Source organism: Macrosteles quadrilineatus, unplaced genomic scaffold, assembly GCF_028750875.1.
Source record: "Macrosteles quadrilineatus isolate MER2022 unplaced genomic scaffold, UCM_ALF_1.0 Scaffold_3__2_contigs__length_128488019, whole genome shotgun sequence".
NCBI classification, from domain to species: Eukaryota; Metazoa; Arthropoda; class Insecta; order Hemiptera; family Cicadellidae; genus Macrosteles; species Macrosteles quadrilineatus.
The window spans coordinates 74,906,855-74,931,331 of NW_026542596.1; the positions used below are offsets into that span (position 1 = coordinate 74,906,855).

At 34.2% G+C, this 24,477-nt stretch overlaps 2 protein-coding genes across 2 annotated transcripts in view; one reads left to right on the forward strand and one right to left on the reverse strand.

The window, feature by feature from the left end:
* LOC128988499 (uncharacterized) overlaps window positions 1–13,036 on the forward strand; it is a 130,154-nt gene extending 117,118 nt beyond the window's left edge. Inside the window, exons 3-13 of the mRNA XM_054409840.1 lie at window positions 1,036–1,141; window positions 3,153–3,253; window positions 3,693–3,854; window positions 4,496–4,589; window positions 5,129–5,302; window positions 6,159–6,302; window positions 6,671–6,792; window positions 7,901–8,108; window positions 9,155–9,369; window positions 10,151–10,359; window positions 11,499–13,036. Coding sequence (XP_054265815.1) covers window positions 1,036–1,141; window positions 3,153–3,253; window positions 3,693–3,854; window positions 4,496–4,589; window positions 5,129–5,302; window positions 6,159–6,302; window positions 6,671–6,792; window positions 7,901–8,108; window positions 9,155–9,369; window positions 10,151–10,359; window positions 11,499–11,682 — 1,719 coding nt within the window. The 3' untranslated portion in view covers window positions 11,683–13,036. The remainder of the gene's footprint in view (window positions 1–1,035; window positions 1,142–3,152; window positions 3,254–3,692; window positions 3,855–4,495; window positions 4,590–5,128; window positions 5,303–6,158; window positions 6,303–6,670; window positions 6,793–7,900; window positions 8,109–9,154; window positions 9,370–10,150; window positions 10,360–11,498) is intronic.
* Window positions 13,037–14,130: 1,094 nt separating this feature from the next.
* LOC128988508 (E3 ubiquitin-protein ligase RNF181-like) lies at window positions 14,131–22,987 on the reverse strand. The gene is made up of 4 exons (XM_054409868.1): window positions 22,801–22,987; window positions 21,798–21,986; window positions 15,519–15,628; window positions 14,131–14,593 (listed from the first exon to the last, which is right to left on the reverse strand). The coding sequence occupies exons 2-4, from the start codon at window positions 21,979–21,981 to the stop codon at window positions 14,459–14,461; spliced, it is 429 nt and encodes a 142-aa protein (XP_054265843.1). The 5' UTR covers window positions 21,982–21,986; window positions 22,801–22,987; the 3' UTR covers window positions 14,131–14,458.
* Between the last annotated feature and the right edge of the window lie 1,490 nt (window positions 22,988–24,477).

The following is a 24,477-nucleotide window of genomic DNA, read 5'->3' on the forward strand; positions in this document are numbered from 1 at the left end:
GTGTTACAATTCGTCATTTAACAATGGTATTCACCGTACTTCTAGCAGTTTTGTGGAGAACGCCTTCATTTTTCGCCGTGTAGGCAATATGGGTACAGGCGACTAGAATACGCGTGGATTCACTGTACATTGTTTGTAACGCACTGCTTTATAAATATTTCTTCGCTGTCCGAATGTAATTTCCAAATTGTAAATACTGCTGAAAATATTTCACAGCTAAACGTTGTATAAAATCTAATCTAGGAAGGGTATAAACATATTATTGAACAATAATCATAAAACTGCTACCTATTAATTATTGTATTATTTTGTTTCAAATAACTTTTACGCCGTCCAACATAACAAAAATGGCCACATATTGTTAGGAAAATTTGTTATTAGTTTTATAAGAAATAAAACAAAATTGCCATTGTTAAACCTGATTAATTTTGTTGATTAAATTATTATACATACAAAATGGGAATAGCTTAATTGAATGTACAATTTATGGGTTTTATGTAGCCAATTACCTTTTGCCCTAAAACAATTTTTGTTAAATCAATCTTCGTAAGAAAATAGAAATTCATGCGTTCAATTGTTTCTATAAATTAGTCTGGTAAAGCTTTATGATTCCATAGTATTGTTTGTGTACATCAATGAGGGGGGGGGGGTTAAATAGTTACATAAAATTTACTCTTGATCTTATCTTTCTGTATTTAACTCTTAATACATATTTTTTAATGTATAATTAATTATTCTCTTTATTTAGCTTATTAACTTTTACCACAAAACTTTTTTTTTATAGTTTTAATTTAATTGTCTTTAAAAACTTAAGAACTTGTAATCAACTATTGCTTTTACCGAACATATTGGTTCTTCTACAAATTGTTGAGCCTCCTTTAATTACCAACTTACCTTATAAGAGTCTACTCTTAAAATTTATCTCTTATTTAATTATCATCTAGAGTCTATTAAAATTTATCTTGTTTCCCTAAACACATTATTAGTATTATCTATAATATGATCTCAGTGTCAGTATCTCATGTATTGTTGCAGTACGCTGCTCTGCTAAGACTGCCAGACTCCCTGACAAGATCTCAGAAGATGCAGTACGTGGACCACATCATAGAAGTCCTGGACTTGGGGTCTTGTCAACACACAAGTACGTACAAAACCTGGGTAACAAATTCTTTTATGGTATGGGGTCAATCACTCAATCAATTATCAATTGGTTGAGATGGGGATGCCACCTAGGTGCATATATTAACCAAAGTATGTGCGAAGGATGAGTGTAGAATGGAGTGAGATTATCTGTGTAGCTTTGTTACTGAATAAGATCAGTTTCGCAAGGACCACTTAAAAAAAGGGAAAAAAGGGGAAAAAGGACCACCATAAAAAATTTTTTGACTTTCTTAGGATCGGACCGGCGACCTTTTGATTGTTAGACGAAAACTTTAACCACTCAGCTACCCAGCAATTATAATAAGAGGATCTAAATCTCTCCAAGTTTGTAAATATCCCAGAGATCTAACCAGGGCCCCTTCCGCAATGAAGCCTGAGACATTAACTCGGCTAGTAACACACTTAAGTTTTTATTTAAATCAGTATAGTCTGTATGATGGTGCCTGTATCCTAGCTCTTTTTCTAGGGGCTGGCCAGATCTTAAACCATTAGCCAGTCCCCAAACAGAAAGTCAAGAGACAGGTTCTATCATACAGACTATAATAATGCTACACAAGACCTCTCACTCCATTCTACACCCATCCTTTGTTCATATTTGGGTTAAAATGTACCATCTTAATTGGAGTGAGCTGGTCTAGTAGGAGATTGCGGGGTTTTGGTCACCAAGTTCACGGGTTCAAATCCAGCCAATCACCAAAGGGTTTAGCTTTGTGATAATGACACGACGCTTTAGATCTAACCTGAAGAAGGCTAATATTTAAGACAATGCTAGACTGGAGCTTAGTGTCTTTTAATGTAAAATTGGGAAATTAAAAAATCTCCATTTTAAATACAAAGATGGTAACATAGAGTCGAGCAATAACTGGCGTACCAGACTACTTTTTGTAATTCAACTGACAATATTATAGGGCTAACATATTTCATTTCTTCATATTTTGTGGATTTTATACTTAACAACAATAATGGTTCAATAAGTTTAAAAATGTTATTTCTAGATGATAAAACCAATGGGCATGAATTGGTAAATTTCACGCTCTTAACGCACAAAAACTAAAGAGGTATTATCCAACTTAAAAAAATCTCATTTTGCCCAGCCTTAACGCTTCCTACAGGATATAAGGAAGTAAAAGAAATTAGGCCAAACCTATAAACCAAATGAGCCATCACAGGTATTGTAAAATAAGCGAAATGAAGAGACCTAATAGGTTTCTTTGAAAAGTAATTTGTCAGAATATTGTATGTTGGACCGGTTGCTGAGAGGGAGTGGTTGTAACCACAGCTGTTGACCCGAATGGCTTTCTCCGGCTAACTGATCTCTCCACAAATTAGTCCATCATAAATATAATTTGAACCACAGCTCTCACAAATTATAACACTCTGTTAAACTGATATTACCTCGCAGGAAATATGTTGCTGTGATTTTTATCTTGTGATTACTTTTGATGATGCCCTCTTGGAAGTTCATAAGTTTTTAAGATGGGTTTGAAAATTGTTTGATAATATTGCCAGTCACAGTGTACTATTGTCTAAAATTATATTCTCTATTTTATTTTTTGTTACTCGGATAGTGTGGAAACTACAAAAATATGCTATAGCTTACAATAAGTTGTCAGCATAACTTGTTTAAAAATTCTGCATATTCGACAGAAATCTTAAATTTACAGTTCAACTACGTCACGTCCATTTTGTTTTCAAAACTCGCATCAACTTTAATATGAGTTGAAATGTTTAGTGTACAAGTAGTTCATTAATTTAAACAATGACTTAAGTATTGCAAATTTTTACAACAGTCCAGCATAACAATTTGTAAATGTATGCATAGCCTATAAATTAACTATTGGTAATTTTTTTTATCTTGACAAAAAAAAAATCTGAAGCTATCCCCGGGTGAAAGAAAATTTCACAGTCAGTTACCAGATTCAAAAAAAGAATTATTTAAGGAATACTGAGTAGTTTGTATTGCAAAATATTGAGTTTGGTTTTGTTTACAGTTATTGGAGACTACCTCAAGAGGGGCTTGTCGGGAGGAGAGAAGAAGAGAGCGAACATTGCGTGTGAACTGCTCACCAACCCTGCTCTCATGCTGCTCGACGTAAGTGAGGTTAAAGTAACACAAAACTAGCAGGATGTTTGACGATGATTCTATGCACATAGGCAATTTATTTTAAAAGCTACAGTAGAATATCGGTATATCAAAACTTTCAGATGTCATCAACCTTCCAGTTTTGTACCTGAATGCAGTAAAATAAAACTTTGAAGCCTTACTGTGTCATATAAAGTTGATTGATTTCAAGAACTTAGAATTAATTAGAATTGATTAGAACTTAGAGATGATTTATTTGTGAAATTTTCTTTTGTAGTCAGCACTAATTCAGAAATTAAACCGAACAAAACTTTCCAACCTTAACAGTGTTTTTATCAACAAATTGGACTCAATTATCAATTAGTGACAGACTAACCTGAAACTTATAGCTTACATGTAAATAATTATTTAAAATCTTTTCCATCAACAATGTGTTTTTTCACCACAGGAGCCGACGTCAGGACTAGACTCACATTCTGCGTACAACTTGATGCTGTGTCTCAAGCGTTACGCAGAGAAGGAGGGGAAGACGGTGGTCGTCACGGTACACCAACCTTCCTCGCAAATCTTCCACATGTTCGACAAACTGTTGCTGTTATGTAACGGACAGGTATGTATTTTTGTGTTTTTTACGCTATTGGCACTATCTAATGGTTTTGGGTTGAAAACCCTGATTATTGTCTCTTTTTAACTATTTAATATCTAAAATTAAACCCGCAACGCTATAAAATATTGAACTTGCCTAGGAAAATCACGATTTCTGTGTTTACCGCAAATATCTCTCGGGCCCAATGCATATCACGCACAAACAATAGGCCTTGATATAATTCCAATTTTGATGCATAAGTTAAATCTTACTGATTAGAGTAACTCAAAATAGCTAAAAGTTCATATAACTTAAGAGGGGAGTTCATCTAACTGCGTAAAGAGGGGAGTTGCAACAAAAAGTAAAGGTACTGTCAAAAACCCAGAGAAGGGGTTCTAACTTGTTTGCCCACTGCAGTACAGAATGCAAACTTTGTGACATTTTCAGTTTCAAGTTTGTTTTTTCTGTCAAATATTTCAAGTATCAAAAGTTGTAGCAAAATAATAATTGTATTAGATGTAAAAGTTGTAGCAAAATAATTGTATTAGAATATTATATGTAAAAGTTGTAGCAAAATAATTGTATTAGAATGGTGTTAGATGTAGCCCAATATTGCGTTGTTCTAAAATGCAATAATTTCATTGGTATGTTTTGTTTGTTTCCAGACAGCGTATTTTGGAGACTGTAATAAAGTAGTAGAGTTTTTCAACAACATCGGACTGACGGTTATGTCCCATTACAACCCTGCTGATTTCGTCTGTAAGTGTTAAATAGTTGTGTAGGCCTTTTTTCTTTTGAAATAACAAGATTATATTGATCTATATGTACTTAGTACGATTTTAACTATGAAAAATAAAATATAGTACAGTTTTATCATGAAAACTATTTTCATAGTTTGAAATACATAGTTACTGCTTATAGCATTACACACTGCAGTGTAATTGTTATAGCTAAGCATGCCTGCATAGTTTTTTTACAGTATAAATTTTAATCTTGGTATTAGAGTTGGATTTCTATCAGAACTAATGTTAGAAAAAAGTAATAATAAGGCATAAAGAGAGAGACATTTTATTAAAACTTAACTGTTAAATAATATCAAGATAGGTATTTTTTAGGTCATATGTGTGTTAAGTGGGAAAATTTTGTGGGTTAAGCGTGAAAAATTGTTTGCAAAAACAATTTTGTTTGATTACCAGTTTAAATTTATGAACCAGAATCAAATCTGCTAGGTTTAATTCCATAAGTTTTCGATAATTCCTGTATGTTAATTTGTTATGATGTGTATGAATTTTTAACAGTGGAACAAGTCAAAGGAAGCGAGGAGATGAAAGAGAAGATAATTGCGGCGTCAAGGGAGATGCGGTTACGACCCGACTATCCACCCGAACTTCGACCCGAATACTTCAACCACTCTATCTGTGATAAATACCTCAACAACTACCACGAAAACCACTCACACATTCACTCCAATGGTACGTCTACATTTGCTGTTGTAGCTTTATGGCTATTTAGTTTGTTGATTAGACATGTACAGTGGGTTTCAGGTTTTATACTGCACTACCCATAATATAACTGCTTACCTTATTACTATAGCTTGAAATTTAAGGGTCTTCATGTAAATCGATGACTTTACAGCATGTCTTCAGCATTTATCAATAGGTAGAATTAAAGTATTTTCCGTAGGGTTGGTATTTTTAGTGTATAGTTATTCTGACACTTTTAGAAACAGTTAATTTGTCATTTTATTTCTTTAAGCTATTATTAGGTGATTCACAAGGCAAACAGGGGAAACTTGCTTTTAGGTGGATTGTGCACTTTGAGCTCTATTAGCCTATGTTGTACCAGAAATATACTAGTGACGAACAAGGCATATCCTGATTGTCACAAACTAAGTCCGGACAAGAGTGGAAAGATTGTGATGAGATCCCTATCGCACAGGGCACAGGGTCTTCCCCCACCATGAGCGTTGTAGTACATGAGGGCCAGAGTGATGGTGTTGGACTTTGCCCTAGACACCACTTAAGTGTACTATTAAATAATTCCTCTGTACTTTACTTCTCTGTCTTAAGCCTAAATTAAACAGTGGACATTTTCCTTTATATTTATCGTTTCCAATTTATCTTTGCTAATAAAGATAATATATTTGACATGCTGAAACATACACTAAGACTTCCAATAAGTAATTTTTATGTACGGTAATGCAAACTGTTCAAGAAAATTTTCTTGTAGTGGAAACAGATGAAATTCATACAATATTCTGTACAAAGATAATGCTAAATGTAGGTTCCTGTGATTGTAATTACTGAGTTTACTTTGTATGTGTTATAGGACACATAGGAGGCGAACAATGTCACTGCCAAAGAGAAATGTGGACGAACGCACAGAACTCGATAGCCCGGGCGTCTACAGATGTTTGTGTGGCGATAGGTGAAACAACGGAATCCCAGGGTCACGTTTATACAACTGTCGCAGGTAAATCTTAACATCTGCCATAACGGACCTGATTCACCAATATTTCAAGTTTAAAAAGTTTAAAATTATTGTATAATTTTTTATTTTGTATAACAAAATACAGTGAGCTTGATTATAATGATTTTGAACACATTCCACATAAATTAAAAACCCCAAAAATGTACCTGAAATATATTTTCAAATTTTCATTCACATTTGATTGACAAATTCCTATCTACGTGGGAAATTTTAAAAAGGCATTTCCCATACTATAAGTACTATACTATACTAAGTATAGTAAAGAAAAACATTTCTTCTTACATAGCTGTATTGTAGGATTTGTTTAACTTGGAAAGAAAGTCATTAATCTTTGTCTAATTATCGTGCAGTAAAAGAAGAAGAAGGTAAAACCCTGTGGTTGGACAACCAAAGTCACGCGTCATCCTCAGTCAGTAGTTCCGACGAAGATGTAAGCTGGCAATGGCCCACCAGTTTCTGGACTCAGTTCAAGGTTTGTCAACGTATAATCAACACCATATATATTCTATGCCTTAAAAATTTGATCATTGAACCCTCTTCTTGGTAGGATTGAAGATTTCAATGTGTGTAAATATTTCTGCTTCAATCTATGTGCAGAATTTATAACTATACTCATATAGTTGATCTACAATTCATCTGTAACCAGTCTGTAAGCTTTCTAGGTATTGAACTCAATTATAGAAATAATTTAAACAGCATTTTAAAAGTTGAGTTCTATAGCAAAGTACTTCAACAATAAATTGCAGTATATTAGTCGATTTTCATGTGGTCTCTCATAGTTCAATTTTTTTATTGTGCTATGATAAATAAGACATCCATCAAATGATGAAATAGTATATTTCATAACAAGAGTAGAAAGTGAGTCATTACATATTTGAGACCATGTTTGAAGTACAAGATTTATCGACCACTTTAAATGGTTGAGAATATGTATAGACCCACTTTCACTTGTGTTTTGAACTTTACTTTTTGCCACACTACAAAGACTAATTATTTTCTTAATTAAAACAGACATTGGATATTTACTTATTACAGTATACATTACAAAACTCATAGCATTTTTTAGGTTATCCCTTCAATTTAAAGTTAATATTTACTTTGGTTGTTGAAAATTTAAACAGTCGACAAAATGATAACAAATCCTTGTTTACGTCGGCAAAATCCAAAAAAGATAGTAAACATTCTTTTTCCGAAGTAAACAATGTAAGGTTGAATTTTTGCAGGTGATAAACATGTAGCGAAAATAGGTCATTTCACAGTAGTGTAGTAAAATACAGTTTTTTGTGTTATTTGCTGATTTTTCATGCTAACCATTATACCTGAGAATTGCAACACTTCAAATAGATAAATTAAGGGCGAGGATGAGAATGCATTAAGATCGGCGGGAGTTGAACTTGGGACCTGAAGTCCCTGCTTTACCACTAGATCTCCCAAAATGGAAGCAGATTCAACGTATTGTTCCATTTGGCAGGTGCCTTTCTGTGGAGTTGGATGCAAAAAGAGGATGGATCTAAACCTGGGACCTTGACCACAAGACCAGCTCATAAAATATTTGCAGATCTAACCTATTAATTTGACAGGTGCTCTCACAGCGGAATTTCCAAGAGGCCCGGCCCCGCATGCTGTCGACCCTCAACTGGGTGCAGACTGTGGCGCTGGGACTGATGGCGGGGCTGCTGTGGTTCCGTCTGCCCCGCACTGAGGAGTCCCTCCATGACATACAAGGCTGGATGTTCTTCTCCACCACGTACTGGATGTTGTTTGCTCACTTTGGTGCTCTCTCCTCATGTGAGTATATACTTGACTATATACTTACTGAGTACATCTACTCTCTCCTCAGTTACTGCTTCTTTGTGGTGTCGTGTATATTTTAATTGAATTATTGCAGACATTTTCCATCACAATTACAACTCGAATACAAAATCATTTTTGGTTAAATTTGGTAAAGACGTGTAAACCTACATTTATTCAAAGAGTTTCAAAGAGTCAACTGGCAGGACCATGGGAACGGGGTTTAATGGGAGGCCAGGTTTATGGGGTGAAAATGGATAAAATTCCAATCAGGCAAATGGAAATTAGCTTAGTCTGCAGGTTTGCTACGACGGGGGTATTTTAGCTTCTTGCTCACCTAAGGATGGAACTAGATGGATAAACACTGAGGATACTTTATTACTAATTTTGATGGAAATGTCCGCAATCATTTTGCAAACTTCTACCTCATTATCACAAAAAATGAACTACAAAAAATCGTTGCGGTACTTAGATTTAACTAGTGTTACATCTTGAAGAAATAGAATATTTGAAGCAGTTGACCACATATATTGCTTGGAATAGCTGTAAACAAATTATAATTTTTAATTCTTTCTCTATCTTGACTTACAGAAAGTTTTCAGCATATTTTGACTTTTGTATACTTTTGTAGACATTCAATCCATATAAACTGGCTGTACTGGAAACAATTTTTTTTATTTACATGGAAGACATTTAATTTAGCCACTGCTAGTTAAAATGCACTGCAGTCAAAATACAGTGTTTGCTTCCCCCTACTTTTTGATACTAAGATGGTTGATGACTCAAAAGATTGTAACTCACACACACAAAGACTCAAACACACACGAACACAATTTATTAACATAAACAAATTCGCAGACTAATTTTGTATTTTTGTTTATCGACGACGACGTGTTCCAATGATTTTATGAAGCAAGTAACAATGAAACTCTGGTTTTTTAACTAGTCACCCAAGACTAAATTAGGCTTGATGACGTAAGCTATTACCTTTTTATATTGCCAACGCATACAAATTTGTCACTAATCAACCACCTGTTGCACAGTTCCACCTGAGAGGGAAGTAATCAACAAAGAGCGTCAGAGCGGGGCGTATCGTCTGTCGGCCTACTACCTGGCCAAGATGGTGGGCGAGCTGCCTCTAACCATCACACTACCAGCAGTCTACCACCTCATATCTTATCCCATGCTGGGGCTGCATAGTGTCAGCGTCTTCCTCACTCTGCTAGGCTTTCTGCTGCTCAACACTATAGTGGCGCAGGTTAGAAGAGTTTTTGTTTGGTAGAGATGCCTTTGGGTTGGGTTTTAACTGTATAAGGAAACTCTTTTGAGGCTAACCTTAGTGGTGAAAATAGTTGGTACGCAAATAGTAGCGAAGTGGTTAAGTCTATTATTCTATTAGCCAAGGGAGAATATTGTCAAACCCAGATGCCATTTGTTATTGGGCTGTCAATTAATGATGCCATCAGTCAACGTCAGAGAAATAAAAGATCCAGGTTTGGACTGGTTCCGTATGAAAATTGTAAAAATTACCAATAGAGTAGATTTAAAAGAAAATAAGAATTCATGAAACAGAATTTATGGAACTACTAGCTCCTTCTTTAGTTGTTGTAAGTGTAATATTATGAAGAGAACGTTAATAGAAAGAAAGAACAAGACTTAAACTTTTAATTGTCAACTCTGAATAATAATATAAAACAATAAATAACAAACAACATCATATTTAACACATCATATGAGTACGACAGTAAGGCTTTGTCCTTGTTTTAGGGGGGTTTTAGGAAAGAGAGAAGTTTCAACAAATTATGTTTTTATTTATGTACTTTCAAGTACCTCATCTTTCCACCAAGAAGACATCCTCTATTCCCCACAATTCCACAAACCCCTTCCAATTTCCCTCCAATAGTTGTTAAAAACGCACGTGATCCCTGCAGCACAGTTATTTGTACTCAGTGCCAATACATTCTATTTTTTACACTATTCTCTACACTCATATTACATTTCCAACTAACATTTTTGATTGATATCCACTGTTTCCGCAGAGTGTGGGTTTCTTTGTGGGTGCGTGCTGTATGGATATGCAAGTGTCCATCACTATCAGCGCACTCTACACTCTGGCTACTCAGCTGTTCGGAGGGTACCTCGCCACCAACATCCCTCCGTGGCTGACGTGGGTCCGCTATCTCTCCATGGTCCACTACGCCTACCAGAACATGCAGATCGTCGAGTTCGGCGATAGAGATGGCATTCTGTGAGTATGCTTTCACTGACTGTAAAAATTTACAACAATTTGTAACATTTCCAATAATAATCCAACAATAATCTGGATTTGTCTCTAGCAGAAAATAAAACTTTGTCTGATGCAAAAAAAAATTACCGCAGTTCAAAAACCTAAATTATTTTTAAGCTCAACTATTTAGTGTCTTATGTTTTTACTATAAACTGTACTGTGTGTACGTTCCTATAAATTAAATATGATTCAGTGCTTGACATTTTTTTTTTAATTTACCTGTCCTTTAGACCATAGTGAAAGATATAGTTTTTAAGTTTTGTAATCAAATAGTGTGGGCAGGTCTTTTTCTAAGGGAATTTCGATAATCCGAATAATATGACAATACAGATAAGGCTCCAGTTCCAATTAATCTGGATGATTGACGTTCTACTGTAGATGATAGTTTCGTTGCTTAGCGATCATCTGGTTCGCTAGTACAGACATTGGACAGTAGATGTTGGTTTAGTGAAAATTGGTTGGAAAACGCCTACGAAGAAAAGTAGTTTCGTTCTGCTGTTTTTAAGAGTGGCTAGTATCATCAAAACTACGCTTTATAATACATGACTAAAGCTACACTGGAGTTAGGATCACATGCTTACAACTAATTTTCCTAAAAAAAAAACAAGAATAAACACTACTTTTGGAATAAACATTTTGATGTTGGAATCAGTTTTTTTGTGTTTACAGCATAAATTTAGTTTCCCACCAGAAATCGGTAAAGATCAAAAGGTGTCCAAACATAAGGAAACATTAAATTTTGTTTTTGAACAAATGTTTCTGTAATTCTCTACGCTGTTTTCAATACTTCCTCGCTACCCTCCACGCCTACCCACCGTGGTCTAAAATAAAAGCTCCAAACATTTGGTTTCAAACTCCGGTGTAAACGTGGAGTACAGGATCACCTTTCTGCGTGGTATATGTGGAATGGAATTGATTAATTTGAGATTCTGTGCTAAAGACCGCGGCCAAAACAGATATCAAGACCAAGGAAAATGTTGAGAGTAGCCATTCTGATTGCAAAGAAACTACCACATAGGCTGTATCAACAACGCTGAACTACTCTGCTCTCTGCTGAATCACTAAGCGAGCCAATATACTTATCTATCTTTCTCTAACAGGTGTGCACCACATTCAAAGTTGGAAGTGTGCAAGGACTCAACGCATATCCCAGTGTCCTCCATCTTGGAAATGCAGGGAGCCAACCTACCTCTGTGGGCCAACACGCTGGTTCTGTTGGCATTCCTGCTTCTGTTCCGCCTGCTCGGCTACATCGTGCTGCGCTACTTCCGTCGGCCCAAATGAACACCTTGGACCTTACACACCAGTCTGTGATTGTTAGCTCTAAGAGGGAACAAATCTTATGTCATTTTTCATATTAAGGCTGTTAACAAGTTTATCACAGTATTTGATAGAGATGGCTTGGAATGGGTCATGTTAAAAATATTTCAATATAAAAACATTGCTAAATTAATGATCCAGTTTTTGTAAAGTTTTTGACCTAGACTTAACAGATAATCAAAAATATCTACCGAAATTGAAATGACAATCTGTGGTTTGTAATTTTTTTTTAAGAACTACTGTACCATCTTCAGGCCTTTAAACCTTTACAAAATCATAAACAAGTAGTTTTAATAATTATAAAAACAAAAATTTACACAAAGAAAATTACCTACTTCTGATATATTTAGCCATCAATATAATTTCTACATTTGTTTTTTAAGGTTTTGTTGTCTTTTAGAGTTTACAAGCCCAATATTGTTAAGTGATATAACTAATTATTCCACATTTTGAAAACTATTTTTGTACTGATTTAAAAATAACTTTAGTGATTTCTACACTGCCAAAAATGTTTTTAACTTTTAAGTGACGTAACAACCGCTTTTTGATCAACTGATAAACTTTTAGGCCTTACTTGACCAAGGTTGTAGGAAATTCACATTATAGCACAAAAACAATTGTAAAGCGTTCAATTGCGAAGAAATATTTTTTAAATGATTAGTTGTGACCTCGTAATTTTGTGTAATGTTCAATGGAGGTATAAGACTCATTATTAGATGATTAAGAGACGTGAAGACCTATTGTTGAGTGCCTTGTGTTCTGATGAGTGCCAATGTAGCACACGATCCCACCAGTTAAGTGTCCACAGGCACAACTTATTTTAAGTCTTACAGTAATAAAAAATGTATTCCTAATTTATAATAATGCGATGTTCATATTATAAAGGTACCACTCTATAATTTATCACTCATTAGGTTAATACGCTTTTGTGATGCTGATGTATATAATATTGTTACTGCGCGGCCCCAAAGGGCCTCAAATGTGATTGTAGAATTAGTTAACTGTTTTGTGTTTTTGTTATTCGATTCGTCTATTGTATATTTTCATATCCTTGTACAAAAAGTTTTAAGGGCGGAAAGGTCGACTTCGGATCGCCGTTTTCTGCATTTTTATTTTTAAACGTAAGAGTTTGTAATTTATTTTCTAGTATATTTGCTGTGTGTATGTTTTTTATGAAGTTACGAGAGGACTTTGTTAAGTTAGGTCATAGCATTCCCACTTCATCGACCTGTACCACTCGTACTATACCTAGTCCAATCGAGAAGCATTTCGCTGACATGAGCTATTTATATTTAATAAATTGTTATTGCGATTCATAGCTATTGTCTAATTATTCACCCTTTTGTATAACACTAGTGTACACTAAGTTTTTAAAGTTGTTTTAGATCTCCACAATTTATAAGTCAAACATAAGAATTACTCTATCCAGAGAGAGTGAATAAAAGTGAACGTAGGGTAGATTAATGGAGGGAAATAATTTTAAGCTTTGACTATGAATAAAACTTGCCATTCCATTCCCAAGTTATTTTGGCCGGTTTAAGGATGAAATATATGTAAAACTGAGCCTCTATAAGTTGCTGTTGTCAATTAGCGATTTTTTACACCAACTTTTTGACCTTGTTAAAATGAGGGGACAGCTTATTGTAACTTTTAGTATCTCTTATATAAACTATCACAGTATCAAAACCTAAGAAAAGAAATATAATTTTGACAGCTGCTTACTCTGTAAGAGACTTCTTGAACTATGTTTGATTGGAATAACAAGTTTGCAATAGCTGCTCTAGAAATCTCAATAATTTGGTTTATCTTAATTTTAATAGTACAGTATACAGTATTTCATTACTAGAGTGTGACTCTTTTCAACCCAAGCTCAAGTTTTACGATCGAATCAGAAAATTAGAGAAGGTTGAAAAGGCACTTTTTGCCCGTGTAATGAACTATATTTTTATCATATTACATCATTGGTTAACTAACAAATGAAAATACCTTTATTAATTAAGCTAGAAAACGATAATAATTATAACCTCTCAAAACGACTTCCAGTTTTCGATTCTGCTAATGAAATAAGCAGCTGTTTAGTAAGTGATTCAATCATTTAGTCTATTACAATTGTGATACTGTACATTATAACATCAACATGTCAAACTATTGCAACGATTAGCTAAAAACTTACTTAATAAATCGATCGATAAATAATTTTGATCCATATGATTGCTACAACCGAAACTTGCAGCTGTTTACAACAGCTAATTTTTACTCCCTGGGGAGTAGGGAGTAAAAATGCTACTGAAGACCGTCAACGCATAAATAAAAAATGGCTGTTACTCCTGCAGTATGACGAAACATTTGGGGCTTGGAGGGAGATAGCATACATGTTAGGATTTTGTCTAGAAATCCAATTTTATTCCCCTCAGTATAAGATTCACAATGAATTTGACCTTCTTATTTATTATTATATATCTGGCTAAGAGATATTTTTATAATCAGTTATTCTATGTTTTTGAATTATTAGGCTATCATGCTGCAATCATGTTTAAAAAAACATAACAAACGTAAAGATCATAGGAAATAAATATGCCGTCAATAGGTATATAACAATTTACAATATATTATGTAAAACAAACATGTGTATAGCCATAAAAAATAGTAACATCAATAAATTAATATACCCTCACACACTCAACAATAATGGTATACACTTGATCCCAATACTTATCAGTAAATCATTACATTTCATAAGCTACGAAAACATAGAATCATGAAGAGCTTCAATGTCTTTTACCCTCTGGATTGCTCGCAGCTTGCGCTTTCTTGATTCTTCATATTCTGGGTCATCTGTCGGAAGTTCATGGCGGCAGAGCGGGCAAGAATTTGTCTGAAAATATATCCGAATATTGTATATAAAATTTAAAAGCTACTATTGTTTAAAGGTTGTTTAGCCTTCCTGTTCAGGGGCTTGATGGATACAAAAAACGTTGTGCTTAATTTGCACCATGGAAACACACTACAAGTTCATTCTACATATTCACAGCATCAACATGCTTTTAAATTCTTTATTTAGGTTATACGTTAGGCTTTCACACAGTTGTAGATAAGATATACAGGCCATTGAACTTAAATTTTTGTAATATTATGAATAGCCTATTTTTGCAACGGTTCTCTTATTGGGTATCTTATAGCAATGCTAAAAAATTATGAAAAAATATTTTGCTAACTGGTTTTTTGGTAGAATATGTTTTTTTACCAGCCTAATAATTGGAATTCCATATTGTCAAAAATAACTTTGGTACAATATATTTGTATTGATTTGAATTAAAAACATGATCTCTTTAGCATGTTTAACTACGGTAGTTAAAAAATGTCAAATCAATATTCACAAATACTGTGAAAACTGGTAAATCCACCGGTAAGAAAATAGCTAAGTTGAGGGGAGATTAAGATGTCCACTAGATAAAGATTAGTATGTCTATCTGGGTGTCCAACCAACCGAGAAACAGGGAAACTAGGGATCATTCATGAGCTTAAATGACTGGGAAAAGGTCCCACAGTCGTAAAAATGTTGTATGGGACAGAGAAATAGTTCCGTAGCTTATAATTTGATTCAAATTCACATAACAGCACTCATTTATAGTAAAACAGTGTCAAAGTCCCAGGTCAGCGCTTATTGCTGAAACTTAAGATGTCTCCAACCAAATCACTAATTAGGAAAATGGTCTCTTGATGGACCGGATTTTCCTAAATCCGGCCAACCAGTTTAAGCCGGATTATCAAGGAACTACTGTACACTGAACAACCCTTACCTTTTCCAACCATGGCAGGATACACTGAGGGTGAAATGTATGTTTGCATGGCATTTGTCTTGCAGAGTCACCAGTTTCCCAAGGCTTAAGGCATATTGTGCATTCACCTTCTGAAAATTCCACACATACTTTATCTTAGGCTATATAGGCCGAGTATATTTTAATTAAATAATTTAGACTTTCTTTTATTACGGTAGGAATATTTTCTTTTTCTTTTTAGTTTTAGCATTGACTACCTATACATTTGGTTTTAGTCAATAGATATAAAAAAAAATTATGACCTTTCTAAGTTGCGGATCAAAGGAATAAAATGTAATAGGTAGTTTTTAATATCTCCAAACATAGTTAAGGATTTATGGGTATAGTACCTTCAGCACAAAATTTTTCAATTTAAAAGTGGTTTTTTATGTGATAACTTAAATAAAATTAGACACATTTAAAAGAATAGAAAATATTTTTCAGTTACTTACCATTCGTCATCAAGATTTGTCAACAAGAAAATGGATGGTTTTGAAAATGAAGAACATCTTTAGTTCTATTTTGGTGCCAATTAAAGGTTTCTAAAATTAATATTCCTAAGCTTGTATAGATTTAAATTAATATTTTTACCTTTATATGCAGCAGCTCCAGTAAAAAAAGTAGGCCTAATTTTGTTGATTTTCTACCCAAAATTTTATGTGATGAAGTTCCTCAAAAGAAGTACAATGGTATTATATTGAATGCGCCTCAAAGATAGAATTGATTGCCAAAAGCACATTTTAAAGTTTTTTTACTTAATCTTTGCAAGTGCAGAGGTAACATTTTTTTGCATTCAACGGAGGGTTAAAATAGACCGCCATTCTCCAATTGATGAAAAAAGCTAAATAAAAAAGGAATTTTTGGGTTTTATAATTTGACATTGCTATTCTATTGAACAAAAGATATGCAGTGCATGGCCGTGCAGTGCATGTGTACAACCGAGGGGTATATATGAATTAAGTAGAATAAAATAAGTATTTTGGTTTTTAGTCTTGAACCTCGAGCGGGCGCTTAACCTTTAATACACATATATATATATATATGCAGAAGCTTTTTCCGCATTTCACGTTCGCGGCGGCACGTCAAATGGCGGGCGTATCCCCAGTGCGGTGCAGCCCGCAGCGTCAAACAAACCCGATTGCCGCGTGTGACTGGCTTTCCAATTTCGGTGTGACGAATAGCAAATAACGTGCGAGGATGTCCTGCTTTAAGACGAGAGTCGACGTAGTTTGCTAAACACTCACAGATAGCAGCACTGCTTGGAACATAGCCGGTCCCATTGGAATTAGTCCAGGAAAAATACGACAAATTACCCTTAAACCTGGGCAAAATTGCTTCACAAGCGATTGAAGTGGTATTCAACACAGAAAATAATGCTTTATAACATATCCAAAATCCGACCATGGGAAATTACTAAAAAATCAAATTCAAAATGGCGGCAAAATTTCATATTTTTGTGATATCTGTTTTAGGACTTTTGGCGGTATGGGATGACGGAAAGCACATATACATAAATTAAATATCAGATTGGATGTTGAAATATCAAATATTTACAAGAATAGACTTTATTAAAACGACAAGGGCATATTTGTATGCACATTTTAGTTTCCATAGTTACTTAAAAAGAACTAAATTTAATAGGTTTTCTTGGACAAACTATTCATTTAAATAACTGTTATTATTTTGTGTCAATGTTCTTACATTCATTGATCTGGCACTCCCCTAAAAGAGCAGAACAAGACAGGCCATTATGTTTACATCCACAGTTGCGCAATGGGTTATAAAAGAAGAATGGACCAGTTTCAATAATCACTCTAGGGTTGGCGGTATTTCAGATACTGTACGGCAGTACGAGTTTTTGCACCAAGAAGGACATTATTCCCAGACGTTTGAACAAATATGTGAAAAATAACTATTATAGGAAACAGTAAACATGAATACTCAATACTATAGTATGAAACATCAAACATATCAAAACAGGCAATGCAAAAAGACTACAAAACAAAAAAGTCGTACCCCCATACATTTCTTATGGACGTTTCGTAATTTGAAAATTTTTTTAGATAATTTTTCTTATATCTCCAGATTTTACTAACGCTTGCAGTTTGTTCTAGCCTTAAAATATTCTGTGATAAAAGGGTTTACATTTGAGCTATTGATCATTAAAATCGGATGATTTAGAAACGAGCTACGAACCCTATAACAATATTAAATTTAACTTTTTAGATATACATTTTTATTAAGAGATGTATATCTCGGGTTGTTAATATGTCACCAAGTTCATTTTGGTCTCAAATTACTCAGTGAATCTTTGGCTTTAATTTTATTAACAATTTATTAAAATCTGATGAATTTTAATTGAGTCACAAATCTTTATTTAACAGTGGATTATTTGTTTTTCAAAATTTGTCTTTAGTTTCAGACATATATCCCCAATTCTAAATAACTTCCAAAAATCTTTACGGTCTTAAGATAGTAACGTTATTGACTTTTGTTTTAGCTATGGATTACTTATTGGGTGTTATTAGAATTGGGGATAAATGCCCTAAACTAAAGACAAATTTTTTAAAATAAATAATTTACTGTTAAATAAAGATTCATGACTCATTTTAAATTTGTCGGATTTTATTAAGTGACACATAAAATTAAAGCTAAACATCCACTGAGTAATTTGAGACAAGAAAGAACTTGGTGACATATTAGCAACCCGAGATATACATCTTTTAGTAAAAAATTATTTTTAAAAAGTAAAATTTAATATTGTGTTAGGGTTTGTAGCTTGTCTATAACACGTCCGATTTTAATGATCAATAGATCAAATGAAAACACTTTTATCACCGAATATTTAGAGGCTAGAACTAACTGCAAGCGTTAGTAAAAACTTGAGATATAAGAAAAATTATCTTAAAAAATGTTCAAACTACGTAACGTCCATAATAAATGGATAAGGGAGAATTTTCGTTTGAATATATCTTCAAAACGAACAAATATATTTCAAAACGGATTTTAGCATTGAAATCAGCGTGAAAATCTAATTTATAATGATGTGTCACATCACTATCATTACGTTTAAAAATATATATTTATATCCAATATGGCGGAACCAATTTGGCAGATCCAAGATGGCGGCCAAGATGGCGGCCAAAATGCGTTCCCTATCATATTAAAGGACTAACCACACAATAAATATCGGTGGTAATCTCAAATAATAAATAACAAAATAACAAATAAGTGAATATCTCAAAAATATGCATGAAAATGCATGTGATATATTTTTTAATGTATCCAAAGTTGGGGATAACTGCCATTTTTAATCGTCATTAGAGGGGGTTTCCTGTAGACCGATTTTTTGCAACTTTTAGTACGTCACTCTGCGCACCTAACACCATACCAAATAAAACCGTACAATGTTTTCTTGCATTGTTTTAAGGTCATTTGCCATATTTTTTCTGACTATTGGTGTTTTAAAATAAATGGCTCTTAAGAAAAATAGCTGCTATTTTAAAATTTACTTTTAAACACTTTCCCATGGTTGGATTTTGTCGGATTTTGGATATGTTGTAGAGTAACATTTGTTGAGTCGAATACCACTTCAATGGCTTATGAAGCAATTTTGCCCAGGTCAAATCATAATTTTACTAGACTAAATTGTATTGCCAAATGGAGGGAAAAAGGCGGGACAAAAGTAGAATTTTGAGATTGCCAGAGGGGGATTTTCGGGGAAATTTACTACCAACCTACACCACAACAAAATACAGTATACTATTGAGCAGTGCTGTGCGAGGTTTCAAGTTTCTAGGTCTAATCCTGGCTTAAAAATAAATCATTTCGTACTGCATTGCAGCTTGGGAGCGGACGCACCCACCAGGATGGCATTAGGGTTCCGTGTGGGAGCGATCGCTCCCATGCCGCCGCGAACGTGTTAAACAACTATTTATGAGTAGTTTTAAATAACCATAATGAGTTTTTGAAATAGTTTAGTGGGTTTCAAGGTTAGTGTTATGAGAGAGGGCACATGTGGAGATTTCACCCCTAATGAAGCAGTTTATACAAACTAATATAACAAATCTATATGAGGAACTATGTATGTATGTGTGTATATATATATATGTATATACGTTATGGACTCCGAAACCGCTCGACAGATTGTAATGAAACTTTCAGGCATTATTAAGCATCTTTCAAGGATGGTTCGAGTGAAGTTTGGTGCAGATCCGTTAAAAGGGCTCTGCCCCAGAGGGTTTTAAGTGGGCCAATGTTAGACTTTTTGATCTACAATGTTTACAAATAAATATAATTCAAAAGCAGATGTTTACTTTCATCAACTGTTTTGTAGGTTTAAATAATCACAACATTCTGTATTAGCAATAGTCATGATTTGAAATAGTGCCACAGTGTTTCTACAGAGTGCAGCACAGAAAACTATTTTAGGTACTTTCCTGTTAAAGGGAACATTCATTATTATCGATGATTTTTTCTCGATATATCGATGTTTTTGTTTTCCGATCCATTACAAATTGACAACAAGAAATGAAACTGTTCTAAGCTAACCTAACATAACCAACCATACTTGCTGTACCATTTAAAAATTCCGTTTGGGTTTGAATATAAAAGGCAAGTTATAAACGCGGAATTTTTAAATGTTACAGCAAGTTTGGTTAGTTATGTTAGGTTATTTATTTTAGAACAGTTTAATTTCATTAATGTTTGTTGATACTGAACAATATTTTTCGTAATTGTCAGCTGATATGTTTCAATTTGTTAATATCGATATATCGAGAAAAAAATCATCGATAATAATGAATGTTCCCTTTAACAGGAAAGTACCCTATTTTACTTTTGAATAAGTCCAAATGTATTAAACCCCAATCGCAGCACACCTGTGCACTTAACAATGTTTAAATTCTCCAATGTTAAATATTGAAACATAAAAACCTTTATCAAAGTATTATAAACAATAAAAGGGATGACTTTTTTAATTTATGACAACAGCTAATTTGCAACCAAAAGGTGAGTGAGCGTAGCGAACGAAAATCAACCTGGAGGCGAGTTAGCGTAGCGAACGAGCTAACCTGAAAACAAGTGAGCGCAGCGAACGAGCTAACCTGAAAACAAGTGAGCGCAGCGAACGAGCTCCAACCTGAAGGTGAGTGAGCGTAGCGAAAGAACTTCAACCAGGATGTGATTGAGCCATGCGAATACTTATGAAGTTAAACGGGGCAAAGCCCGCGGGTACAGCTAAGTGTGTATTAAAATAAAATAGGTACTGTAATGATGTGACAGGATATTTAATCATACTAGTGTCCCTGTTGCTCGAATTCGAGCAATTTAGTGTCCCTGTTGCTCGAATTCGAGCAATTTCTAAGTATTAGAGGCGTCATTTTAAAAGGAATAACGTTCATAATTTCTGAATATTTTAATGCATTCGATCCAAAGATTATGGAAATATTCAAGATGTACATAACAGAATATATCAATTTATCCAGGCTCTCTCGCTTTTTTCCATTGTAATATTTACGCCAACCCGAATTCAAATACAGTAGTAAATATTTCATTTCAACCAAGTCAGTAAATGTTTGCTACAGTTTGCTAAACTGTAAAATTAGCAAACTTATTGACTGTTTAAAATTAACATATGTTTTTCTTCTCACTTTTAATTTTTGACAACAGCTGGAGTTGCATAACAATTTTTGTTTCCCATGTTAATCTTATGGAGAAATACAAAACTTTAAAGGGCCCCAGGGCCTCACTCTCTGATTATTTCCCTAAAAAGGAAGTTTCCTGCACAACTTCACGTTGCGCTCTTTCCAATGACACCAAAAACATGTCGATCGGTTCAGTAGTTTCGGAGGAGTAATTGTCACAAAAAACATGCTTGCGTATTAAATAAGTATAGATTTTAGGAAATGTGTATAAATTTGTTTTAAACAAATTTCAAAATCGAAAAAATGCTTATGATGTGATATAGGCTAACTTTAAAAATTAATATGTAAGAAATCAAATAAAACTCTAGATTGTAGAGTTAATACGCACACGGAGAAAACCTCTGCAACTTAACCACACTGACTAACTCGCATCTCAGATTAAACTTAGGGGAAGGGTGAAAAGTAGGTGTAAACATTTTTGATTGCGTGGAAATCCAGGAATTCGGATCCTGTAAGAGAGCCGGACACGACTGGCGACACCAATTAAGTTTTTTTTGGACAAAATCTTAACCAAAGCGCCCCCTCAAGGATTAACTGATTGACACAGCTCATTTACCTTCCTTTGAGACAGTAATGTTCGGCAACGCATCAATTGAGGCTTTAGATGCAGCTGGGGCTAACTGAGCTTCGGGTTCCATGTATTGAAACTCTAGCAAGAATCTGACAAGATGGAGAAGGTTGTTTGGAGTTTCCCCGTCTCCGAGCGGTTCCCAACCCATCTCCTCGAAATAGCCGGCCATGATACCTGCCGAACATTGTGTTGTTGAATTGTTTACTTGATTAAGAAGGCCTAATTTAGTGTGCAATATGCTAAATAGAATTGATTAAATGTAAAGGCTATTACACTACCCTAAAATAATTTCCTTCCATGTAGCTGCAAGCTTAAAGAAGGTAAGTTAACTTAGTTGTTAAACTTAATACTATTTTAAAAGGGAATAAATGTGACATGTTTTAGTGGATGTTAAATGGAGATATTTGAGTAAAAGTCCAATAAGACCAATGGAAATTTTCTTAGTCTACAGGTTTGCTGCAACATGGGTATTTTCTCCGTTTTCGTTCTTTATATCAACGGTAAAAAACACAATCAGTCACATTAATGTCCAATGGTGGCCATGGCCATGGTCATATTAATGTCCTAGCCTATACTAATAGCCTACGTAGCAAAACGCTTCACAGTTGCTTCAACGCACGATGCAACACTGTCATGCTAGGGTTTTAGTAGGCCTAACGGGTGTTTATTACAACAGGCGTTGCCACACTTACATGTGTGCGTAGCCTTATCCAGCCCATGTCTAGGGTTTGAACTAAGCCTATCATACTTTCACCGTCCTAGTTCACAATAATTATAGGCTAAGTTACTACATTCTGTTATTAAATAATAAACAATGTAAGGGATAGCAACTGAAATTAAATTTTACCAGTGGCCAACTGGTGATAGGCCTTATTGCCTGACCTATAGACTAGGCCTAGGCCTATAAAATTAGATCATCTCAACCTGGTTGTAAACTCTCAAATGTTCCAAAGTGCAGTGTATGAGAGTAAATGTAACACTAACCTACCTGAGTAAACACTAACCACCACAACAAATTTTAAGTAACCGTGGTCCAAAGTGACCAATGTTATCCTAATTCCGTTTTAAATGGTAAATACTTTGCAGTTCATAGACTCATTATCCAAGATGACAAGTAGGTTTACATTTTACAATGATTCATTTATTTCATCTTATTCCTTGTTTACCTTTACAACAGACGACGGCGACAGGTGAGTCGAGCAAAGAGGAAAGAGAATAGGGAACAACAACACTTGATTATGAGTAATATACAGTACATATATATTGTATAAGTATACAATATATACTTATGCCTATGTTATGCTATGTTATGTAATGTCATGGTTGCTTTATACAATTGTCAATAACAAATTAAATTCCAATGAATACTATGAGAAACAAAAATCCATCTTGCTCGCTACATGCATAGCTAAAACCATAGATAAAACATACTCCCTTGGTTAGTCTATGCTAAAACATACTCATGTATGCCACACTGAATACCGTTTCAATTGCCTAGACCTAGACACGTAAACAATTTACGTAACTCCTCCAATAATAATCCAAATTAGCTCAAAATTCCAAAGCATCTAAAAACTATTTTGTCTCATGAACAATTCACAAACTATATGATGGACTACAAGATCGCGCCACTCATCCTACACTCATCTCCATTCATACTTGGCCTACTTTATATGGTCACCAATTCATTAAAAAGTATTTAAGTATTAAGATGGTACAGTAAAGTAGACTACTTAAATCGTTCATCTAAAAATATTACCATTCAATGTTCATGGATTAAACATACTTGCACTATTCAATAGCTTATTCAATGATGAAAGATAGTTAAGCTGTATTTAAATTGCCCGCTTATTCGTACTATACTGTAACTGCATTTTGTTCAGCAATGTGATCTAGCGGATTTTATTAGAACTAAGTGTCGGTAACATAGATTGAATAATTAAGGTACTTTAAGTATAAATAATTTAAAATAAACTTCTACCACTAGTGGTATTACAACAAAAGTCAAGAACATATGAGTAATAATGGATATTTAACAAGTCCAACTACGGTGGAAACGTATGTTTTCATTATCTTGACGAGAAACAATTAAGTTCTCGCTATGAAGATGAGTACCACCGTTCCAATATAAACCCAAGTGTTGCACTGTTCTAGTACTTATTGACGATCGGGGGATCTTGGGTATGCCTGATGAGCTAAATCTTAGAGGGTATGCCTGGGTGAAACCGGTCTTTTGTCTCTGGATGCAATACATAATTTATTGACGAAAGACAAAAATTTTGCTGTTGATAAAATAGCAAAAATTTTTTAATTTATATTCTAAACAAGAATTGCCTTTTCGTTTCACTGAGAAGTGTTTGGGGATGTTGAATTAAGTTACAAAAGATTGCTATGTAGGCCTGAGACTTACATTTTTTAAGATTTTGGTAAACTATAGTAGAAGATTCCTTATAGTTTAGTTTTTAGTTCTGAGCCTATTGTTGTTAAGCTTTAATTTCATGTTTTTTATAAGACGAGTTTTCACTAAAAACCTAAAATATATCAGAATCAAATTTTGGTAGTACGGTAGTACCGTACTGTAAAAATAATATTTGTTGTAATCCGTTTTAGTTTGTTGATAAAAATACGATTCAACACTTAAATAGCAACCTATTGGGCAGATAAC

Bases quoted from the DNA above. Each gene is read 5' to 3' on its own strand.
- LOC128988508 (XM_054409868.1), bottom strand. From the start codon at position 21,981: ATGGCCGGCTATTTCGAGGAGATGGGTTGGGAACCGCTCGGAGACGGG. The intron at 15,629-21,797 runs GTAAATGAGCTG...TGGAATTTTCAG, and splicing joins CATTACTGTCTCAAAGGAAG to AAGGTGAATGCACAATATGC. The intron at 14,594-15,518 runs GTAAGGGTTGTT...ATATATTTTCAG, and splicing joins TCCTGCCATGGTTGGAAAAG to ACAAATTCTTGCCCGCTCTG.